Source organism: Diabrotica virgifera, chromosome 6 (genome assembly GCF_917563875.1).
Source record: "Diabrotica virgifera virgifera chromosome 6, PGI_DIABVI_V3a".
In the NCBI taxonomy this organism is placed as follows: domain Eukaryota; kingdom Metazoa; phylum Arthropoda; class Insecta; order Coleoptera; family Chrysomelidae; genus Diabrotica; species Diabrotica virgifera.
The window spans coordinates 51,343,997-51,368,294 of record NC_065448.1 but is presented as its reverse complement, the minus strand read 5'-3'; the positions used below and the strand labels follow the sequence as shown (position 1 = coordinate 51,368,294).

Sequence of the window (24,298 nt, the reverse complement as noted above, 5' to 3'; positions counted from 1 at the left end):
TAGATTTAATTAAATTAAGTTAACGCTGTTGAAAAGGGCACGGCTTCTGTGTCCTTTACGAAGAAAAACAAATTGAATTGCGAGGAGTGATTCCAGGTATAACCGGTCAAATTTGACCGGCATTTGCGACAGAGTTATAAACAACAGGATTTTAATCTTTGAACCATTAGATACCTTTTAATTCCGGTCCTCTTTGTACATACAAATTTTCATATCTTCAAGACACTTATAACAAAAAAGATTTATGTCACTGTCACCAAATTATTTAATTATTGATAAATAATTACTTCCTTCAAATTTTAGTTGAAAATTAAAGATTTTGTTTGGAAAACCCGAATTTTCCGAGGAAAATTTCCGTCGAAGGAAATTGGAATAAATTATCAATGTGCAGAATTACTGTCAATTTTTATGTGAGTGTTTTGGTTTAAAGTTAAAATTTTCGGAGTTATAGAGCAATAATAAAAAAAGATTTCGGAGCACTAATTTGTTTATAAACAAAATAGCACACTTTCTGTGGACTTTGCACAGCTATATTACTAATATAGGAAGTCTTAAGATTTGATTTCAGCATGTCCAGCAATAAAATAGCTGGTAATTAATTTTTCTTGTTTTTTACTAATTTTCCCAGATTATTACCTTACATCTTTCATTGAGTTGATGATTCATGTTGTGGACATTCTCAATTATTATATTTCTAATTTAATACTATTCTATCTAATTCCTCAAAACAAGCAAATTTCAATTAAACCCAGCTATATTATAATACCTTTTGCTTTAGTTTTCCTTGCAAGAAATAAACAAAACACATCTAAACTAAACCTAACCTCGCTTTTGGCCAATCATTCATCTCCGTGTCAAATAATTTCGACAGTCGAAATTATAATATCAACACCCTTTTTAAAGTCGCTATTAATTTCGATAGTCGCTATTTCATGCCGTCACTTCGTTAGTTCAACTAAAATCCACAAGGCTCGCACAATCGCATTTCAACCGTCGCCATATTGAAAGCGACTTGTTTAGTGTCGAAATTTGATTTAGAATCAGGGCCCAGGGCCCAGGTGTTGTAAAGCAGCGTTTAGACACCGCTATAAATCGCAGCAATTTATCAATATTAATCGAGTTGTTTCAATTTATCGTTGAGTGTAAACTGTACATTGCAGCGATTTATCGGAATTGGGGGATTGGAGTTGATATCGGATTGCATAAATTTATTGTAATGATCAAGTTGTTTTAGTTTATAAGGCAGCGTTTAGACACAGCGATAAATCCGTGCAATTTATCTATATCAATCGAGTTGTTTCAATTTACCGTTGTGTGTAAACGGTACATCGCAGCAATTTATCGGGATTGGAATTGGACTGGAGTTGGTACCTATCGGCTTGCATCAATTTATTGTAACGATCGAGTTGTTTCAGTTTATAATCAATCGTGACAATATATCGCAGCTTCTAAACAGCTTTATAAAAATCAATAAATCGTAGCAATTTATAGTCACAATAAATTGCTCGCATTTATCACGGCGCCTCAACACCACTTAATTGATCGCATCGTCTGAACAGCTTTAAAAAATCAATAAATCGTAGCAATTTATCGTAACAATAAATTGCTCGCATATATCGCGGCATCTAAACGCCCTTAAAGTTAATAACAGATTGGTTTCTTATATTTGACCAGCCATCACACTGAATGCCTAATGTAAATGCTTTATATTCTCAAAAGTTCTCGGAAATATTATGGAAATATTCTCGGAAACATTCTCGAAAGTTCTCGGAAACATTCTCGAGAATTTTCCATTGAAAGTTTCCGGGAATATTCGCTACACTACACAATTTTCGGGCCCCTAAATAGAATTTAATAATAATAATAATAATTTTCTTAAATGTATTAGTTATAAGTCCTCATTGTAATTAATTATTGTATATCCAATATAGTTTGTGCCAATGGCCATTGCAGCCGAGGCACATAAATTTAAATAAAAAAAATATATTTAAAAGAAATATAGTTTTCCAGTCAGTTGCACATACAACTGATTATTAAAATTAATTGATCAATATGTGAAATATCGGGTGTAGAATATAAGAGAAAAGTATTTTGCCACTTTTACTTCTTCTATTATTACATTTTGAACTTGTTTTCCCAGCAGAGCAATAAATTCGTTACATATAGATGATGGGAAGTAGTTGAGGTTTCCACTACCAACGCCATTATATTTTTGTAAGTGACTAGCTAAAAATGGATCAAATTCGCTTAAATACTCTAAGCAACATAAAAAATTTCCATTTACTTTTGTAAATAATTTGGTTGTTTAATCATAAAAGGATAGACTGTTCTTGGTCAAAAATTTAATGATTGGCTACTATTCGTTGAAGAACGTTTCTCCAATGTTCCTTTTCTTCTAAGTAATTTTTTTCCATTAATGTTACAATTTGTCCTGCTGTATTACTTCTCTTGACTAACGTATCAATTATTGATGAAATATGTTCAGGTGATCGCTGATCGCTTATGTTGAATAACCGTCCAATTGATATTTTTCCAGTCATTATACCCATCAGAAGTTAGAAGAACAATTTTCGTTGAACACGGTTTACAAACGTAACAATAAGCACAGCTTCATTTAGGACTATTCACTAACCATTCGCGAAGAATTTTCCCCATTAGGTTTCGTTTTATAAAAAATCGCACTTTGCAAATGTCTTGTTTTATTATTATCCAATTGTGTAACACACTCACTCATTTTATCATTATTTTGATTCGGTCGATTATTTATAAAATATTGTTGAAATTCCAGATTTAAATGTTTTGATCAATCTAATATATCGCAAGGAAAAGAGTTAGTACTGACATCGTCGTTTTCTATACAAGATAACGGAGATGTGTCAAGTAAAGTCGCTTGAACATCAACAGTGGAGTCATCATTTTCTTTGGTTGTGGAGTCAGTGTGAAGCAGTGGAGTCAGTGTGAAGCAGTGGAATCATCAGCAACAAGATGGGAGGACGAACTTCCTTTTACGGACTGTTGTGGGGTATAAAAAATGATAATATTGCATCTTTTTATGCCTGCCCCTCCTATTCTCTTAATTTTTGCTTTTCTCGTTTTTCACTGCCACTTCAATGTTTGTAACTCATGATAATAACGAAACGATCGGTTAAGAAAAATAATTGTTTAAAGAAATTTAATAAAACTACTAATGATTTATAGATTAGTTGAACTTAAAAGCACCGGACTGGAAACTAATACAAGCAAGCAAGATCTTATCTTTTCAGAAACCTGCATCAAACTAAAAATTAGATTTAAAAGTGCATTTTGAACAAATATGCGTAGTAGGTATGTTTAGACATAAGATAATAGTGAAGACACCTCTTGTTAATCCTACCTCTTGTGATCCACCCTTTGGAGGGGTGTCTAACAATTTTGTTTATTTTTATTGATACCAACAAGCAATTTACCTGCTGTTATTGCAGTTTTATGATAAGAACGGTTTATGGTTTATGAATATACTTATCTCTTTATTGTTATCATTTATCATTTCCTGTTAGTAAAATGAAAGAAATTTGAAAATTTATTTTGCTATTGCAATAAAATTTTTTTAGTGATCTTTCCGGGCCCCATTAAAATGCGGGCCCGAGGCAGGTGCCTCATGGGCCTAGTGGTAAAATAGGCCCTGATGATGACATCCAAACTGGCTCTAAATGAAGCATTTATCAGGCATTCAGTGCTTTCACGCACAAATATCACAACTAAGAATTATTATCTACCCGATTCCAATAACAGATTATTCTTCTATTATTATCTTAATGATGTATGTAAAAAATAATGGCGTATACTATTTTTTCTTTAATGTTTTGGAAACTATCAACTTTAGTTCAAGGTATTCCATACCAAAATTTATAAGTATTGATGTTTTTTTTCTATTTTTCCTTCGTTGCCTGGAATAATTGCGTTAAACAGAGTTATGCAGCTGATTTGTAAAATGCGATTATCTCGAAAACTGTTCAGTTTTGAAGCTATTAACAAGTATACCTTTTATTTGTTGAAATATCGTATCTTTAATATTTTATCAGAAAAATAGTGTTAACTCGAAGAGCAAAAACGTTAAGCGCAAATTTATGTCAAATAGGTGTCATATGTGGCGTCCTCTATGAGATACATCAAAATTATGCATCAAATTATAATTCCTCATACTCAAAACCTCTACTTATAAATTTTTGTAAATAAATCTCCATAAACATGAAAGTTATGGCGAAAAATTAAATTTTAAATTTCAACTTTACCACCCTGTATCTTTCTTAATATCAACATTTTATTAAAGTAAGTTGGGTTAAATCGTAATATTTTAGAGTGTAGAATCTACTGGTTCTTTTTGTACAATTACTTAAGGACCACCCTGTATATTTATGAACTTTACATTATTCTTACTATTTACTTAACTCTTCTTTAAGTTCACCAATCCTACTCTTTTTTATTTGTACAGCATTTGTCTTTTATTCTTCTCCTAGACACCTCCAAATCTTCTTCTCTACCTGTCTTCAGCCACTTCTTTGGTGCGGGGTAAAACGTGGTTCTCTAAATATCAAAGTGAACTATAATTTTGGAGTCATAAAGTAATTCATATATTTAGGATGAATTGACTTCAGAGGACTGAGCTCAGCGTAGTGTTGGTCGCGTTATGTGGGTGGTCACGACGTGACACATCTACAGTGCGTCCATAAAGTAACGCATAAATTCATTATTTCCTAAACCGGCGACTTTAAGAAAAAATTCCGAAACAGGTCGATTTTTATTGTTAAATTACAATATTTTGAAGTTATACTTCTTTAGGCTGCTCGATTGAGATTGAGGGTGAATTTATATTGATCTGCGCCCATGCGCACATCGACAGTATGGTATTAGTCGTTATACGGGCTCTGATTGGGTGTTGAAATGATCTGTCAATAATAAATAATTTTTCAATATAAAGGTAAACAAATGTATAATATATTAGTTTTATTGTTGTGAGGACAGAAACAAAAAATATAATTAGTTATATTAAAATATAATTATAATTAATTATAATTGTAGTGACATTTAAATAGTTTTTAAAAGCAACAGGTACGTAATAATTGTAAATGTATCATAGGTACCTACCTATTTGAACCTAGCAAAATACATAGTATGTAATACTTTTATTTACATAATTTGATTACCATCAAAATTTCTATCAATGTTCACCTAATATATTGTTTTCTTACTCTATGTTTTGTTGTATTTTTTCAATTCTAAATCATTTCAATTCAAAATCAAAATAATTTAATTTAATTCAAAAATGCCAAAAGCTTAATCCGTTTAGTTAGTCGATCTTCGCACATAATGACACATTGCCTCCGTGGCGAAGCGTTTAAGGCGAATGAACCCCAATATACCAACCGCGCTATTTTTTTATTTTTTTTATACGTTTTATGATTGTAAGTATATTTATTATATAATTTTATTTTCAGAAAATACGTATTTAGTTAAAAAATTTTCCGATAATTAATGTTCACAAATCATTTGTGGCATTTTTAATGTGTTTGTGTGTGTTATATTCTTTTATTATTTTAATTATTTGCACTGTTTTAATAAAAATGTTTGAGAAGTAGTAAGTATAAATTAGTTTAATATTTAAATAAAATATAAATAAAAAGTATATTAATTTCGTTTAAATCATAATATAATAGAAGTATAACTTCTTACGTGCGTACAAAGTACACACACATTCTTTTTTTATATATCATACTAGTGACGTCATCCATCTGGGCTTGATAACGTAGTCGGTGAATTTTTTAAAATGAGAATAGGGGTCATGTGATAGCTCATTTGCAAGGGTATGTAATTCTCTATTTACTAATACAAACAATAACATAATTATTTGTACAGGGTGTCCAAAAATAATTTTTAATTCAATTAATTGAGACACAAAGAAGAATTTATGTAACTTATTTCATTCAAAATTCGTTTTACTTTTGTCAGAAAACAGGAATACATGTACATGTTTATTTGACAAATAATAAATATTACGTCACTGGTATGATATGTATGCCAAAAATCGTAATTTAAAAATAAAAATCGACCTGTTTCGGGATTTTTCCTTAAAGTCTCCGGTTTACGAAACAATGAATTTATGCGTTACTTTATGGACGCACTGCGTAACTCCGTACAAATACGTATACTGGGTTGGAATAAAGTATGGAACCAAGCAAATATCTTTGAAACGAAAAGAACAATATTTATGAAACTTTGCATGCAAGTACAGTGACGCAAAAGACATCTGTTGCCATATTTTTTGTTGCTATTCCACTTCCGGTTTCACCGGAAATACCCCTAACTTATTTAATTTAAATGGGACACCCTATATATTTTTGCGGATTTTAAAAGAACTTGGTATTTTTAATTCATACATACCAAATTTGGTAGAGAAAATTTGTTAAAAAGTGTCTGTTGATAATTTTTTGTATTAATACAACGTAATAAGAAATAAACGAGTACCTACCATCTATACTGTAGACTTAAATTGTTGTTTACATGCACTGCATGACTTATTTGAATTTAGTATAGTAGGTAAAACTGTTACTGAACTAATTGACAGAAACAAGTTGTATTAAAAATGGTTCATTTAAGTGGAAAAGAACGTATTGAAATATTAATGATAATAGATTATGGTGAATTTTCATTTTTTGGAAGTGAATTTTCCAAATCCATGGATTGGAGTAGAGGATTCATAGAGTGGCCCGCTCGTTCTCCAGACCTCAACCCGTTAGATTTTTTTCTTTGGGTTATCTAAAATTACGTGTTTACGTTAGGCGACCAACATGCTTGCAGGATTTGAGACAAAGAATAATAATTGATGAATGTGAACTAATACGTGGAGAAATCTTGCAAAAAGTGACTCACGAATTTATTTATAGGCTTCCACGTTGTCAGGAGGTGAATAGCAAACATTTTCAATATTCGAAATTATTTTTTTTTATTTTTAGTATCATTGGTCTAACGTAAATAAATTAACCTATTTTTTAACTGTAAAGAGATTTATTCCTTGTTTTAATAGTTTTTTCTTCCAAACTTGGTATGTATGAATTAAAAATAACAAGGTCTTTTAAAATCTGCAAAAATATACAGGGTGTCCCATTTAAAGTAAATAAGTTAAGGGTATTTCCGGTGAAACCGGAAGTGGAGTAGTAACAAAAAATATGGCATCAGATGCCTTTTGCGTCACTGTACTTGCATGCAAAGTTTCATAAATATTGTTCTTTTGGTTTCAAAGATATTTGCTTGGTTCCATACTTTATCCCAACTCTGTATAACTGTGTAGGTATATATAAATTATTTTAACGTTACCTAATGTGCTGTTAGATTTCGGATGGTGTTCGTTTATATTGATCTGATTTAAGCTTAGATTACCCTCATAAAATGGTATAAAAGTATTAGGTTCGTCTTCCAATGAATCTGCATAAACTACTTCGTTTTCTTCTGGAGAACTAATTTCGTTTTCTGGTAAACTGTAATCTTTTTCGGAGTCCATCTCCTCCTCATCTAAAGAGTCGTAATATTCGTCCATTTGTACAAAAGACCTTGGGATAAAAATCAAAAATTTACTAATTATACATTTGTCAGTCAAGACATTTCAATAAAACGTCAATTTATGTAATTTTTTAAATACATCGATATCTGGTGCTTAGTGTAGGCGTAGGCTGATGATCTAGTGTTAGTAGCAAATACTGAAAAGATTTAAGAACAAAAACTGGAACAGTGGAAACAAGCTCTTGAGGAAAAACGTTTAAAACATAGGACAAGAACTTCTTTGAGCTACTTAGTAGGACAAAAACAAGGTATTTGGAATGTAAATTTAAAGATCGAGTTACTATAAGCCAAGCCGCACACCAAAGAAACATGAAACGAAAAACATGAAACATGAAACGAAAAACATGTTTCATGAAACTAAAACACTGCTAAACAAATCTCAAAGTCCGCCTACCAATGAAACGAGTGTGATTCATGCTCATGACACATTTTTATTTTCGGAGAGTTTAATAAATAGCCGGACGTATATTTGTTTAGCAGTGGTTTATTTCCATGAAACGTAATTTACGTTTCATGTTTCTTTGATGTGCGGTCGGGCTAATAAAATGATAACTTTGGACAATGCAATGATTTGTGAAAAGTAATAGTGGTAGGGGAGCCCAAGCGAGGATTTTTGCAGTTACTCGAGCGCGTCAGATTATTACATGGGGAGAAACCTTGTACCCTGAAAATGTACCTCTACCATATATTGGCTCTTAATGCAGGGAGTTCGTTAAGGGGGGCCGAAAAAAAAATCTATCCTTAGAAAAACTCGAAATCGTCAGATTAAGATAAGGTAAGTTAAGTATATGCAAAACAGTGTAGGTATATTTCAAAAATCTGACGACTTGAGCGGCGTAAGGAAATGGGCGAGTCCCAAAGTTTCACAAGAAAAATGGGAATATTTCTCGAAATGAACGACAGATCGAAAAACTAAAAAATACGTGCTCCATATTTTTCAAAAATCTATCGAATGATACCAAACACGACTTCCCACGGAGAGGGATGGTGGGTAAATTTAATATTTTAAATACGAATCCCGCGATATCTCGCGAAATGAACATCAGATCGAAAAACTGAAAAATACACTTATTCAATACTTTTGAAAAATCTATCGAATGACACTAAACACGACCCCCCAAAAAGGTGGGGTGGGGGGTTACTTTAAAATCCTTAATGGGAGCCCCTATTTTTTATTGCAGATTTGGATTCCTTACGTAAAAATAAGTAACTTTCATTCGACATTTTTTCGAATTATGGATAGATGGCGCTATAATCTAAAAAAAAAACGATTGTTGGAAATGGAAAATTAAATTAAAAATGGATGTCCCACTAAAATGGAAAACTTTACTTAACTTTTTTTAGTTTTAGGACCTACTCTTCACAACCCAATAGGTCCCCAAAGCGCTCGAGTGACTGCACATTTAGCATACTTTGCTCCCCTACCATAAAGAAGTTTCCTTTTAGTCAACTTATTTTCGAAGAACTTATGATACAGCAATACTAGAGCCAAAATTTTCCTCACTCGCTGACCTTTTATCGATCACTCAAAAATATGCGATCCTGCAACCTGCAGGATTGCGAAGCAGGCGATATCCTCGTTCCTTATTTCCTCGTCAGTGTATGCAGGACTTTGCGCAGGGTTGGGCGTGTTTTGGATTTGGTGGAGATTTGGATAGGTTATGGACGGTGGTAAAATTTGTGGGTTATGAGTATTTTACAACTTATATGTATTAGTTGGTTCTACGTGGAATGCACAGCAGGAGCGAATACCGGAGTTGATATGGATTTTAAATAATAAGAAAGGTAACTGCATATTTAATTTTTGTATATTAACCTGTTTGATTTTTATGATAAAAAAATATAAATTTCTTTATTATTTATTTATAATTTATACAGGGTGAATCATGAGGAACTGTACATACTCCTACCTTGTATAGATGCCCCAATGGGGAATAGAAAATGAACATTAAAATGTGTCTACTCCCATTGTTTTATAATATACAGGGCGAGTTGTGAATGTTGACTGAAATTTCTATTCGTCATAACTTTTGAACGGTAAACTGTATGGGTCTCGTATTTTGAACAAACGTTATACTACTACAACTGATTTATTTCAACTAAAAAATATCCGGTTTTAAAAAAATAGTTCATTTTGCCAATAGAAAGATTTCACCTTGTAAAAGGTTTTTGAAAATTCTTGTAAGGATTTTATAAGTTAGACAAATAGGCAATCAAAATGGTATATCTATTTTTTCCTCCACATGATTACATAATTTTTAATTAAAAAATTCTAATTTTACCTAATTTTTTCCAGTTTGATTTACTTAAACAAGAAAAAATCAGGTCAGGTTTTAAAAAATTTGTTCGTTTTGTTCATAGAAAAATTTTTACCCTGTATACGATTTTGGAAAACTCTTGTCAGAATTTTATAAACTAGAAACATAGCCAAATACAATGACATATTTTTTACCTCACACGGTACTTAATTTTTTTACAAGATCAAATTGAATACGAATTAAAAGTTTGGCAAACAGAACCTCAGATTGAATACAGGTTATTTTACATGTACTCTGGGCTAATTAGCAAAATTCATGGAAAAGTTATTTACCAGCAATTTTATTCCTGAAATCGAATTATAAGATCCTATATATTAATAATATAACTTACAAATATTAACTTTACAACAAAAACACCCAAATAAAAATTCACCGCAATTAAATTCTACATAGAGATATGTTTTTCTTGATTTGCTCCGACGAAAATTTTCCTCGGAAAATGCGGGTTTTCCCAACAAAATCTCTAATTTTCGAATAAAATCAAATAAATAAAAATAGTGACATCAAAGCTTTCTTGGTATAGATTGTAATTCCAGAAGCCGGTGAAAATTAAACGAATATTTTAGCAACAATTCAATTGTTAATTAACAATTTACGATCGCAATAATAACCAAAATAATCATGATACGTTAATAAAACTTATAAAGATAAGATGCTTATTTAATATTTTATTGACAAAATATAAATTTTTCGTTTTTTTGCATAATCTTTAAATTTCGAAAAAAAAATAGTTATAATACGCTGGTCTAATTAGTAAAGTACAAAGAAAGGTTATTTACCAGCAATTTTATTGTGATTCAATTGATCAAAGATTAAAAATGATTTTTTTTTGTAATTTTTAACGCGAAAGTAGGCTTGATGCAGAGCCGGAGCTAAAATGTCCACTCGAAGCGACTGACACCCTTTAAACTTGCGCGAGTTGTGTGTATATGGATGGGTTAGAATACATAATTGTATTTATTAACTACTGTACGTCACGCGGCGGTCGTCGCTTTGAGTGAAAATTTTAGCTACGGTACTGTATTAGTCTACTTTCGCGCGTGTAAATTACAAAAAAAATATTTATAATCTTTAATTAAAATATAACCATTAAACTAATAATCGATATTTTTTGTAAGTAATTAGCTTGTACTTTAAACTCACTTTTACGCTTTGAAAGAATTAAAAAAATTATAAACAACGTAGTAATCGTATGTTTACTTTGCTGTTTCATAACTTTTTTGCAAATGGTTGCAAAAAAGTAAAAGTTCATTTTCAAGATCTTTGAAATACGCATTTTACCTATTTTTTTTAAATTAGAATATAATAAAAACTTTCTGAGAAACGTTAATTTGTTTATAACTATTTTTTTTAAACATTTAAATACATTTTTAAACATTATTCAAAAAAATTAAAAATTAATATTTTGTCGACAAAATATTAAATATGCATCTCATCTTTATAAGATTTCAAAGTTTGATTAGTGTATCATAATTATTTTGGTTATTATTGCGACCATAAATTATTAATTAACAATTGAATTGATGCTAAAATATTCGTTTAATTTTCACCGGCTTCTGGAACTATAATCTAAACCAAGAAAGCTTTTATGCCACCGAGGTATTTAATTATTGGTAGATAATTACTTATCTAAAACTTTATTTGAAATTTAAAGATTTTGTTGGGAAAACCCGCATTTTCCGAGGAAAATTTTCGTCGGAGCAGATCGGGAAAAACATGTCTTTATGCAGAATTAATTTCGGTGAATTTTTATTTAGTCCAGAAAGCCATTGCGCATCCGCTAAGAAAAATATTCTGATTTGGATTTTTTGCACAATCTTACTCAAAAAGGACTCCTTTTAACAAATTTGCATGTTGCCAGGACTAAAAGGTGGTCAAAAATTTTTTAAACGTTTTTTTTTGTTTTTTTTTCCTAAAATTATTTTTTTTGCATGGAAAAAAGTTTTTTTAGGTTTTTTGGATCATTCCAAACAGAAAAGGTCTTTAGCGACTTTTCTCTAAAAACGATAGTTTTTGTCATATAAGCGATTAAAAATTGAAAAATTGCGAAATCGGCCATTTTTAACCCTCAAAAACTATGTGAAAAACTGAAAATTTGAATGCTGCCAAGGTAGGTAGATATTCTTTAAACATCGATTGATGAAATCCCGAAGAGTTTTTTGCAATACAATATTCAAAACTCCTTTGTTTTTTAATTGCTAATCAAGTGTGCGCGACACTATGACGTCATCCATCTGGACGTGATGACGTAGTCGATGATTTTTTTTAATGAGAATAGTGGTCGTGTGCTAGCTCATTTGAAAGGTTCTTTAATTCTATATTTAGTAATATAAACATTTACATAATTATTTATACAGGGTGTCCAAAAATTTTTATTAAATTAAATTATTTTACAAAAAAAGAAGTAGAAGGACACCCTGTATAAATAATTATATATATGTTTACATTACTGAATAGAGAATTGAAGAACCTTTCAAATGAGCTACCACACGACCCCTACTCTCATTTAAAAAAATCATCGATTACGTCATCACGCCCAGACGTATGACGTCACTAGTATACCATATATGCCACAATATCATAACTTCAAAATAAAAATCGACCTATTTCGGGATTTTTCCTTAAAGTCGTCGGTTTATGAAATAACGAATTTATTCCTTTCATTTGCACCATACTGTCGGTGGAAAATAGTGTCGCGCACGCTTGATTAGCAATTAAAAAACAAAGGAGTTTTGAATATTGTATTGCAAAAAACTGTTCGGGATTTCATCAATCGATGTTTAAAGAATATCTACCTACCTTGGCAATATTTAAATTTTCAGTTTTTCACATAGTTATTGAGGGTTAAAAATGGCCGATTTAGCAATTTTTCAATTTTTAATCGCTTATATGTCAAAAACTATAATTTTTAGAGAAAAGTCACTAAAGACCTTTTCTGTTTGGAATGATCCAAAAAACCTGAAAAACTTTTTTCCATGCAAAAAAATAATTTTAGGAAAAAAACAAAAAAAAAGTTTAAAAAATGTTTGACCATCTTTTAGTCCTGGCAACATGCAAATTTGTTAAAAGGAGTTCTTTTTGAGTAAGATTGTGCAAAAAATCCGGATCAGAATATTTTTCTTAGCGGATGCGCAGTGGCTTTCTGGACTAATTAGGGTGTTTTTTGTGTAAAGTTAAAATGTTCGGAGTTATGGAGCAAAAATTGAAAAAAAAACATGATTTGGGGGCGCCATTTTGTTAATAAAAAAAGTAGCTCACTATCTGCGGACTTTGCATACCTATATTATTAATATATATAATCATAAGCTTCGATTCCAGTAATAAAATTGCTGGTAAATAACTTTTCCCAAAAATGGCCTATTCTCCGATAATCAGCCCAGACTAATGTTAATTTTTGTGTTTTATTAACTCAAAAATCAAGCTTACTGTAGCCTTTTCTGGATAAAAACTAAATAGAATTCTGAGACTTCAATAAAACGACACTAACGATAAATTTCTAAACAAATAGAGAACTGAACAGGCTTTATTATTATTATTCAAAATCAAATTATTATGAAATTTTCGAATAAATCAAACTGAAAAAATCAGATCTGGTTTGTTTGTTAAGTTATGCATATTTTAGATCCCCATGTCTATGCATTTATCGCCATTTTCCTTGCAAATTATAGAATAGGTGAAAGTGAGAATTTGTTTCCGACCTAAGAAATCTTTTAAGTTTTCGTTTTTACATATTATTTATTTAGAACATTGCATCAAGCGTTACCGATTCCGAAATTGACCACTGGTCCTGCATCTTATTGCAGGAAAATATGGATGTATAATCTAGGAATCCACGATTGCACGGAAGACGCTGGTTACATGTTTGTCTGGACAGAAAACATTGCAAAAAGAGGAAGTGATGAAATTGCATCAATACTCATAAAATTTCTGAGCTCAAAGATAGGTAAAGTAGAATATCTCGTTTTCTTCACGGATAATTGTCCCGGGCAAAACAAAAACTGGCTTTTAATGTCTTTATGATTCCAGCTAGTGAGGGAACAACAGTTTGTCTATTACACTCCATTTTTTAGTCCGCGGACACACTCACCTTCCCTCAGACAGGGATATTATTGCTCTTATAGAAAAACGACATAGAAAGTATGCTCCGCTTGTGTACGTGTACTCTCCTGAAGAGTGGCATAAAATTATAAAAGAACCGAACAAAAAGAAGCCCTTCAGTTTAACTGTCATGAAGCAGGAAGATTTCCTCAATGTACAACCACTCTTAGAGAACATTAAAAAGAGTACCCGCACTGACGACCAACAGTTTTTGGATTTTTCCAATGTTTTTTCATTTTTATTTAAGAGTGATAATATAAAAGCTTTTTATGTTAAACATTCTGTGAATGGTACCTACAACCCCGTTACAGTTGTCAAGAAGGGACGTCCAAATGTGCTTTCTGTATCTGCTTTACAACAAAAGTATATTGAGCCCATTCAGATTACAAAAAAAGAATCATTATTACCCTACATACCTTCAGTATATGATTCCTTCTACAATAGTTTACGTGAGGATGCCAGCCCTGATGTTGCTGATGAGGTCGCTGAGCTAGTTGATTGAATAAGATTTTGGAAATTTATTGTTAATGTAATAATGTAACAAGCAACATTTTTTTAATAAACGTATTATTTTCTCAAGTTTGTAGTAATTTTGTTAATATTTTTATCTACTCTATGTCATATTATGTATAAGTTTTTAGTTTGTGAAAACTATCATTATAGATAGCAGTGCGTGAAGGGTTTAAAGTGTGCGTGAAGTAACAATGTATTTTAAATGGGCCTTACTTTTCGCACTGTTTACATATAATCAAATATCCTTAACTTTCACGTAATGACGTCGACTTTGCAAAGTAACAAGACACTTAATCAACACACACTACACATTACACCTGAGTTAGTGATGTGATAAGTTATACAATTATGTGGCTAAAGGTTCTAGTTCTAAACCAAGGCCAGAATCAGAGAGAAAAAAATTTTCACGTTATCATGGTGATGACAATATGAGCAATAAATTACAACAAAAGTTTTGACAGTTTCGTGGCTTAAAGGTAGTTAGAATTTTTAAATGTCAAAGTTTTAAAAATTGTAGAATATAAATGAATTCCAGTGGAGAAAAGTTACAGTTTTTTATTTGTTTATCGTAGATAAAATATTGTATGAAACTGTGCGTGAAGTACTTTTTGCGAACTTACGCGATTTATAGCCCTTGCTCCGTTGTCGCTCGTGCTCTAAATATAGCGTGCGTTCGCAAAAAGCATACTTCACGAACTGTTTCATAAATAACTATTATAACTATAGTTCCATAAGACAAGATGTATCGATATATCTAAAGTAAAACAATAAAAGTTGTTACTGAATTTTATCATATTTTTTTAAGATTCAAAGTCAAATATCTCACTTTAACCTTTTTGAGGCTTGTCATTGTTTCACGTTAAGCCCTTCAATTTAAGTACTTGGCAACCTCAAAAATATTAACTAAAATATGAGTTTTTAAGCCTCGAAAATCCGCGGAAATCGCCTATAACTCGAAATCTACCAACTTTTGAGAAAAATTACAAGATAGCTTTCTTGTTTAGAATGACTAAGAAAATCTAAACAAATATTTTCCGGATCAAAAAAGGTGATGTTTTGTATTTGTTTAAAAATTTTTTTAAAGGATTTCTGCCCAAAAATTTCGGCCGGCACACTTCAGATTTGTTTAAAGGGGACATTTTTGAATAGGAATCCGCAAAGAAACCGAATCAGAAATTTTTTCAGACGGGAGCGGTCTCACCACATGGACTAAAACCTCTATCAGAGCATGCTAATCGTCTGTAAAAGTTACAATAAAATATAAAGTATGTTTCGACTACTTAATCCAACATTGAAGGGGTGCACGTTTTTGGTGCCGGTGAATGCATTTAAATTTCGCTGGTTTTAACTTACAAAATATCATTAAATTAAGTTGAGCATCCAAAATTGTTAAATTTCGATTAACATAAAAACATTGCAAAGAAAAAAAATCATTGGACCTGCTATATAATTTGAAGCAATAACTTTTGGTAACTGTGGTTCGATAACATTGGATTCACATTCGTGATCGTATGATGTAAAAAAACCTATAAGAAGAAATATACACAAGCCAACAATTACTTTCTAATTTCACATTTCTTTAGATCAGACTTGAGTGAAACAACAGTTCGTCAAAATTCTGTGCTCACCCATAACGAGTACCGTTTGATAGAACCGCAATGAATAAAATTAGTTAATAATGTACAATACATAATATAAATTTCTCTTAAAATTTTGTAATGGACATATAAAACGCGGAAGAAAGTAAAGTGTTATTTTTAAAAGAAATAAAACTAGTAGACTTGTTAAATTTGGCGATAGTAACATATAAATTGACATTATATTGATTGTTTCCCACCTTTAGACGTATTAGAGGAGTATGTCAACTAAAACTGTCACTGTGACAGTGGCATTTCTCAAACTCGTCCGATTAGTCTAAAGGTGGGAAACAATCAATAAAATGTCAATCTATAAGTTACTATTGCTACATTTAACACCTCCACTACGTGCATCTCCTATTATCTCACAACTTAATATGTTTTCCATCTTTTGCGTTATTTTGCTTGTTATTAGTGCGCTCAACACTGTATTAATGTCTATGTATTCGCGGTGTGCAAGTACTTGGAAGGGATACGTTAAACGATCGTGCTCGAATAGCGGAGAAATATTGCAACTTTCTTAAATAATTCATATTGTCAATTGAAATTGTCAAATTGACGTACATTTCATATCTACTGTCATTGAAAAAGAAAAATTATATGCTGCTCCACAATATTGATATGATATGCAATTATTATATAAAGGTAAATTTAATTAATTGTATTTTGCTTGCAGTACTGCATTCTAATAAATAATTTTATTTACTACATACAATTGTTTACGTTTTATTAACATAAACTGAATCTTATTTTTTCTTCTTATTATTTTTTTGGGCTATGGCCTTGACAATTATCCAGTAACCAGGACTAATATAATTGGCCAAAATAATTAAAAGTGCGAATAAAGTTGCAGAGCGTAGAAATAGGTGTCGCTTTGCCGAACTTGCACGGTCCCAATAAGGTATAAGCGTATATTAGACATAAATGAGATCAGGTTATTTTTGTAATAACAAATAATCACATCATTAGACAAACACATTTCGGTCTTTAGGTCTTCCTGTTTGCTCAAAAAATCAAAAATCTTGTGAAAAATTAACCGATGAAACGTTGGCAGTTCCATTACTACATCTCCTTCTTCGCCGAAAATCACAATAATAGGAGTCTTAAACCAAGGCTTTGTACACATGAGGATGTTTTCTTTGGTAACTTGAAAGGCGGCGTTAGAGTTAGATCAGGTAAAACAGGTAAAAAGTGATGATACCTCTGATAAGCGCTATTATGTGTAAAAAGTCTAATGTACCTTCAAAATTCTTCTTCAATCTACCTCTCTTTCATCCTTAGGCTTTGTACACATGCGGGGGCTTTGCCAGCAGCGACGCCGCATAAAGTGTATATTTTGATTAATTTCCACACATTTATGTGCTAGTACATCTTTTTGTTTTCACCTAATTTTGAAAAATGTGAAAACTTTGAATTATCCACGTCCGTCTGTCCGTCTGTCCGTCCGTCCGTCCTTCCGTCTGTCTGTCTGTCTGTCCGTGGACACAACTCCTCCGTCATTATACTAGGTAGAATGACAAATGGGGTGTTAAATGAAAGCTTATAATCCAAGGATGATACTAAAGGTGAGAAATTTTACCTAGGCTGTCTGTCCGTCTGTGCGTCCGACTGCGAATATAACTCCTCCGTCCTTATACCAGGTAAAATCACAAATGAAGTATCAAATGAAACCTTATTATCCAAGGATGGTACTAAAGGTGATAAATTTGACTTACGCTGCTTGTCCGTCTGTCCGTCTGACCGCGAATATAACTCCTCCGTCATTATACCAGGTAGAATGACAAATGAGGTGTCAAATGGTGGTTCTAGTGCTTTTTCGGCTTCGTGTCCTGGGGTACTAAACAAACTAAAATAGCTATTTGTATAACAAGGGAGGAAAGTGCTACTTTTCCTCCCGAGAATGAAGTTGATTGCCCGACGCGTAGCGCAGGGCAGTAATCATTCAAGGGAGGAAAAGGCACTTTACTTCCATGTTATACATTTTTTTTTCACCTTCCTCAAATAACAAGTCTTTTTTCATTTTAACTTAATTTATTTATGTAACTAACCAACAAAATTTATTAGAACTAAAACTAACAAGTAGGTACAATATAACTCAACTGTCAAATATAAGTCAAATTATTATTAATGTAAACATTGTTAATCAAAATAACAATTTACTGTTTTTTACCATTCTGCAAAATACAGGGTGTTTTATAAATAAACGTTAAAATGTATAGATACTTACGCAATAGAAAATAGATATTGTACAGGGCGTCAATAAGTTATATTTCATGAATGAAGTACCATGACGTCACTTTTACTTTTCCTCCCTAGGGAGGAAAAGTCCTAGGGAGGAAAAAGTACAACTTTGCTCCCTACAATCAGATCCGGAAAAGTATACTTTCGGTAGAGGTAGGTGGAAAAATATTTTATCTTGCTAATTTCCTCTTATTTTGATACAAAAGTTTCTTTATCCCTCCCAAAGAACGTCACTGGAACTCAATAAATTCGACCGACAAATGTAGCTGTTAAATTACATTATTTGCATCGTACCAACGATCAAACGCGAAAATGTTAAAAGTGCTAAATTTAAATAATCTGAAATTTTCTGCGCAATTTTCTTAAAAAATTTTCTTTTCGCAAAAAGTTTCTACACAGTATTAAAAACTTAAAAAGGTAAATTTTGTAACGATGCAGTTTTTGCGATAAGGCAAATAGTGGAGAAATCATTAACAAGCCAGCCTTTTTCTGTTTCATAGACCTAGAGAAAGCGTTTGATAGATTGCAGTTAAAGGATGTGATGCACCTAATATATGACAAAAATTTACCAATGGATATCATTAAACTGATAGAAAACATATACATATGTAAGAAATGAAAGTCAATGGAATAATAACAGAACCCATAGAAGCAACACACAGGAATCAGGCAAGGAGACTCACTAAGCCCACTACTGTTTAACATAATGTTGGATGCAATAATAAAACAAGTGAAGAAAACAAGAGGTTACAAAATGGGCGATAGAGAGATAAAAATACTCTGTTACGCTGATGACACCGTGTGAGTAGCAGAGTGCGAAGACGACCTACAAAGATTACTACACGAATTCAACATTAACGCAAAAGAAATGAATATCAAAATATCAGCCCAAAAAAGAAAAAGCTTAGTAATATCCAAAAAACCAATAAGATGCAAATTGGAGTTAGACAATCAAATTATACAAGTAATGACTTTCAAATACCTGGGAATTAATCTATCAGCCGACAACAATATCGAAGAAGAAGCAAAAGGCCAAATAATTAAAGTCAGTAGAACGACCGGATGCCTAAATGACACAATTTGGAAAAACAAACACCTAAGAGTGGAAACAAAGGCCCGAATATATAAGTCAATTATTAGACCAGTTATGACTCACACGGACGAAACAAGACCAGATATAAGCAAAACACAAAGACATCTGGAGACCAACGAAATTAAGATCTTAAGAAGGATTGCTGGAAAAGGACAACAGGACAGGGTAAGAAGTGAGGAAATCGTCGCATATGTGGGGTAGATACAACATATGATGTTAGCACGATACAACAATGGAGACCATGGACATGGATAGGAAAGAGAGCAAGAGGACGACCCCAGATGAGATGGGGAGACGACATTTAAAAGATAGGAGGAACGCACTGGAAACAGAAAGCACTAAACCGAAGCGAATGGAGGAAACTGGGGGAAGCCTATGTTCAAAATTGGACGAATTAAAGGGCAAAAGAAGTGGGGTAGACAATATTAATACCTGGGTAAAGAACAGAAAAGAAGAGTGGAATCAACACGTAAGCAGGATGTCTGAATCAAGGATAGTAAGAATAGCCAGAGACAACTCAACGTTAGGCAGAAGAAGTATAGGACGCCCAAGGAAAAGATGGAATGACAATTTAAAGACAGAATGAAAGGTCATGTGTATTGGAGGAACAAAGCAGTCCATTACATTAGACGATGGGGTAGAAATTAAACACTGTGATGAATACAAGTACCTGGGCATGAAGATAACTCAAGATGGAACACTCGATGCTGCTATAAAAGACAGAAACATGCAGGGTAGAAAAGCCATATCCATGATGAACGGCATTCTGTGGGACCTGACAATATCTAAAGCGAACAAACAGCTCATATACAATAGCATACTTAAAAGTATAATCACATATGGCAGTGAAGTTTGGCCACTGAAACAAAGAGCGCAGAAAATGTTACTAGTAACAGAAATGGACTTCTGGAGAAGAGCAGCAGACAAATCAAGAAGAGATCGGATACCGAACGAGAGAATACGAGAAATGATGGGAGTAACACATACAATAATTGATGACATAAAACAAAACAACTGGTATGGTACGGCCATGTACAGAGAATGCCAGATGACAGGATCCCTAACAGATTTTGGAAAGAGGAAGGCCGAGAAGAAGCTGGAGGGAGGGAATTGAAAAAGAACTAGAGGAAAGAGAAATCCCTCCAGGTCTATGGTTAAACAGAGAAGAATGGCGGTTAGGAGTCGGAAGGCGTCGGAGAACGCTGTAAACCGATATTAGTAGTATGAAAGGCACCGTTGAAGAAAAACAGGCAGTACTGTCTATATAAAAGAAAAAGAAGAGAAGAAAGAGATGAATGAAATCGGTTAAGTCGTGCTCAAGTTCTGGCGTGACAAGGAAAACGTTTTATTTTTTATTAGATTTTAGCATCTTTTATTTCTGGTTAAAATAGTTTTCATATATTTATTTTTAGATATTGTTTCTAATTTACTTTTTATTCTCATATGATTTCGACATTACTTAAGTCAATTTTGTTAATTGCTAATCACTGTATTCGCAAAAAATGGTATAGAATGGTTAATTCATTAATTAACAATAATTAGCAATTTGGAATTACCATTAGAATTAGAGAAACAGTATAGTAAGAAAGTAGTGAATTTTTTTTATACAATTTGTTGCCAAACGGAAGTAGCTTTTATTATTTGAAAGTGTAAATATTCGAAAAGTTATTTATTTTATGGCTTTCGTGGAATTAACACATACGTCAACCTAAAACAAATATAGTAAGCAATTAGTCTACAACAAAATGAGCAACACTTTTACTTTCGACGCCTATTAATCATCATAAAATTATAATTTGGCGATGAGACTCTGATTAACAAATAATTTTGATGTTGAACGTTTGATAAAATTGCAGTCTAGACTTTATGTAGACTACTACTAATATCGTTTGAGATCATTTTATGTGGTTCTGTGGTTCAACTATAATGCAAGTCTTCGGTACTTCAGCAGATTTGCTATATAGGCCAGGCCATTTAGCACTAAAAACACTGGAATAAACTACCAATGAGTGGAAATGTACAATTCTTTTTTAAATTGCATAAAATGCATCCAATAGCGCCTAAACATGTCAAAATAAGCATATTATTAGCCAGATTTTGTTACTCGGGATTTTTAAGGTCGCTGCCCACGACTACACCATCAGCACCTGGTGCCCAGAAGCACTGACAAGTGCTAAGGCACCTCATCTGGAGGTTCAAATGTTATCGGCATTAAATTGATACAAACAGATTACTTGGAGGTTTTGGAATCGCTGAACACGAATACGCCAGAACCGACCGTAGGAGTACCTGGTTCCCACAAGTTCCTAGGACTACCTGGATTGCACAAAACGAATACGATCATCAAAACCGACACCCGGAACACCTTGTGTCTAGGGTCACGTCATCTTCTGGAGTTTCGAGCGATTTCGGCACGAAAACAGATTACACGGGGAGTTTTAGGGTTTACTGAACACGAATGCACCATCAAACTGACCCCTAGAGTACCTGGTGCCTACAATCACAGCTAAGACAGATCATCTTCAGGAGTTTCGAAGGTTTTCGGGCTTGAATGCATGCAAATATATCACTAGGCGGTTTTTGTGGTTGCTAGGGTTTACAAGAATACGCCATCAGAGCCGACCCACGGACCACCTGGTGCCCAAGGTCACTGCTAAGGCATGTTATCTTTTGGAGTTTGGAGGGGTGTTGAATCGAAGTGCACTCGAGGTCGGTTTTAAAGGCCTATTCTTTTTCATCGATCTCAAAAACCCTCCGAGTAATCAGATGTCGTGCCTTAGCAGTGAGCCTGAGCACCAGGTGCTCCTGTGATTGGTTCTGATTCTGATGGCGTATTCGTCTTCAGCGACTCCAGAAACTCACGAGTAACAAAATTTGGCCCTTAATACACCTATTTTTACATGCTTATACATTTTTGGATGCATTTTATAAACTTTTTAAGCAACTATACATTTCCCCCCTTTTTTATATAGTAGACTTTTTGCCTGACATCCTGAACACAATGAAAAAGTTGTAAGTCTCTAGGTGCTGTATTTAAAAATCAATTTATTTTGTGCTAAAAGCCCTGGTTTTATAAATAAGTTCTCCACTAATGGTTTGTAGATGGCCTCATCGATCATGATGGCCCGATCGATATCTTTTTGGCCGATCTTGTATCTCTTTGTTACACACCTTTGTATACAAAGTTCTCGATCTTGTGCTGTTTATAACCAGTTTTGCATATCTTTGTTATATTATCCTACCATAGTTTCTTAGATCTTCTTCTGCTTGGCTAATGTATCATTGATCTCTATTTCAGTACTTTTTAAGTCCATCTGGCATACTTAATTCGACTGCAATTAGACGTATGTCATCAGCGTAATACAAGTATAGTCTTTTTCCATAAATATCTGCACCTTTTTATAATTACTCCATAAATATGGCTTATTAATCCATATGGATTACTAATCCATAAATATTTACTTCTTTAGTCATGGGTCTTTAATGCACGTTCTAGAGAAGAATCGTGTGCCACCCTGTGTGAATCTCCTTTCCATTTTGTATATCTTTACTGTTTTGAAGTAACTTTATTGTGTTCGTTACATGTCTCAATGCTATCTACTGAATCGAAGGCTTTACGAAAACGTAAGGATATTAAAACTAAGGGCTTGATATATTTTATTGTTATTCTTCTGAGTCTCTTGTTTTACTATTGGTAAATGCAAGAGAGGCATCTTTGGTCAGGGAGTTTACCTCCGCTCCAAATATTGAGCTAGAAAGTGTCCAGAGAGAAACAGATACTGAACTAATTTTGATCAAACGACTTTCTGGGCTTAGAGTAGGAAGCTCATGAAACAGGAAAAAATAGCTGCTGAAATCGGCATTCAAGAAAAACCGTACAAAACCAGAGGAACGAAACTGATAAAACCTGAGAGTATTAAGATTTCTTGCAACAAACGATTGATTTGATAAAAAAAGAATGTGTGTGTACTTTGTACGCACGTAAGAAGTTATACTTCTATTATTCGCGGTGTGCAAGTACTTGGAAGGGAAACGAGAAACGATCGTGCGCGAGTCGCGGAGAAATATTGCAACTATCTTAAATAATTCATATTGTCAATTGAAATTGTCAAATTGACGTATATTTCATACCTTCTGTCATTGAAGCAGAAAAATTATATATTGCTCCACAATATTGATATGATATGCAATTATTATATAAAGGTAAATTTAATTAATTGTATTTTGAGTGCAGTACTGCATTTTAATAACTAATTTTATTTACTACATACAATTGTTCACGTTTTCATAACATAACCTGAATCTTATTTTTTCTTCTTACTATTTTTTTGGACTATGGCCTTGACAATTATCCAGTAACCAGGACTAATATAATTGGCCAGTATAATTAAAAGTGCGAATAAAAGTACAGAGCGTAGAAATAGGGGTCGCTTTGCCGAACTTGCACGGTCCCAATATGATTATATGATTATAAACGAAATTAATATACTTTTTATTTATATTTTATTTAAATATTAAATTAATTTATACTTACTACTTCTCAAACATTTTTATTAAAACAGTGCCAAAAATTAAAATAATAAAAAAATAAAACACACACAAACACACTAAGGGCCGGTTGTTCGAACGCTAATCAACAATGATCATTATTAAATATTTAATTACTGTCACCAAAACTGTCAATGTCAACTTTGTTTGGGTCGCTGAAAACATAATTAATTACAATTATGAGATTTATTATTAATTATGTTAATAATTATTGTTATATTAATTGATTATAGTCTCAGAATTGTAATTAATTATGT

The 24,298-nt window shown here is 32.6% G+C and overlaps 2 protein-coding genes across 4 annotated transcripts in view; one reads left to right on the top strand and one right to left on the bottom strand.

The window, feature by feature from the left end:
- Nucleotides 1–7,641, bottom strand: part of LOC114325899 (uncharacterized) — a 47,716-nt gene extending 40,075 nt beyond the window's left edge. Inside the window, exon 1 of one of the 2 annotated variants that reach the window (XM_050654155.1) lies at nt 7,414–7,641. In XM_050654155.1, the coding sequence (XP_050510112.1) occupies nt 7,414–7,570 (157 nt within the window). In that variant the 5' untranslated portion in view covers nt 7,571–7,641. Of the gene's footprint in view, nt 1–7,350 lie in introns of both variants that reach the window. The other variant, XM_050654154.1, reaches the window with a different exon arrangement.
- A 1,584-nt stretch (nt 7,642–9,225) lies between these two features.
- Nucleotides 9,226–24,298, top strand: part of LOC114325898 (elongation of very long chain fatty acids protein 4-like) — a 340,992-nt gene continuing 325,919 nt past the window's right edge. The window contains exon 1 of one of the 2 annotated variants that reach the window (XM_050654152.1): nt 9,226–9,378. The gene's annotated coding sequence lies outside the window, so the exon portion shown is untranslated. The remainder of the gene's footprint in view (nt 9,379–24,298) is intronic. The other variant, XM_050654151.1, reaches the window with a different exon arrangement.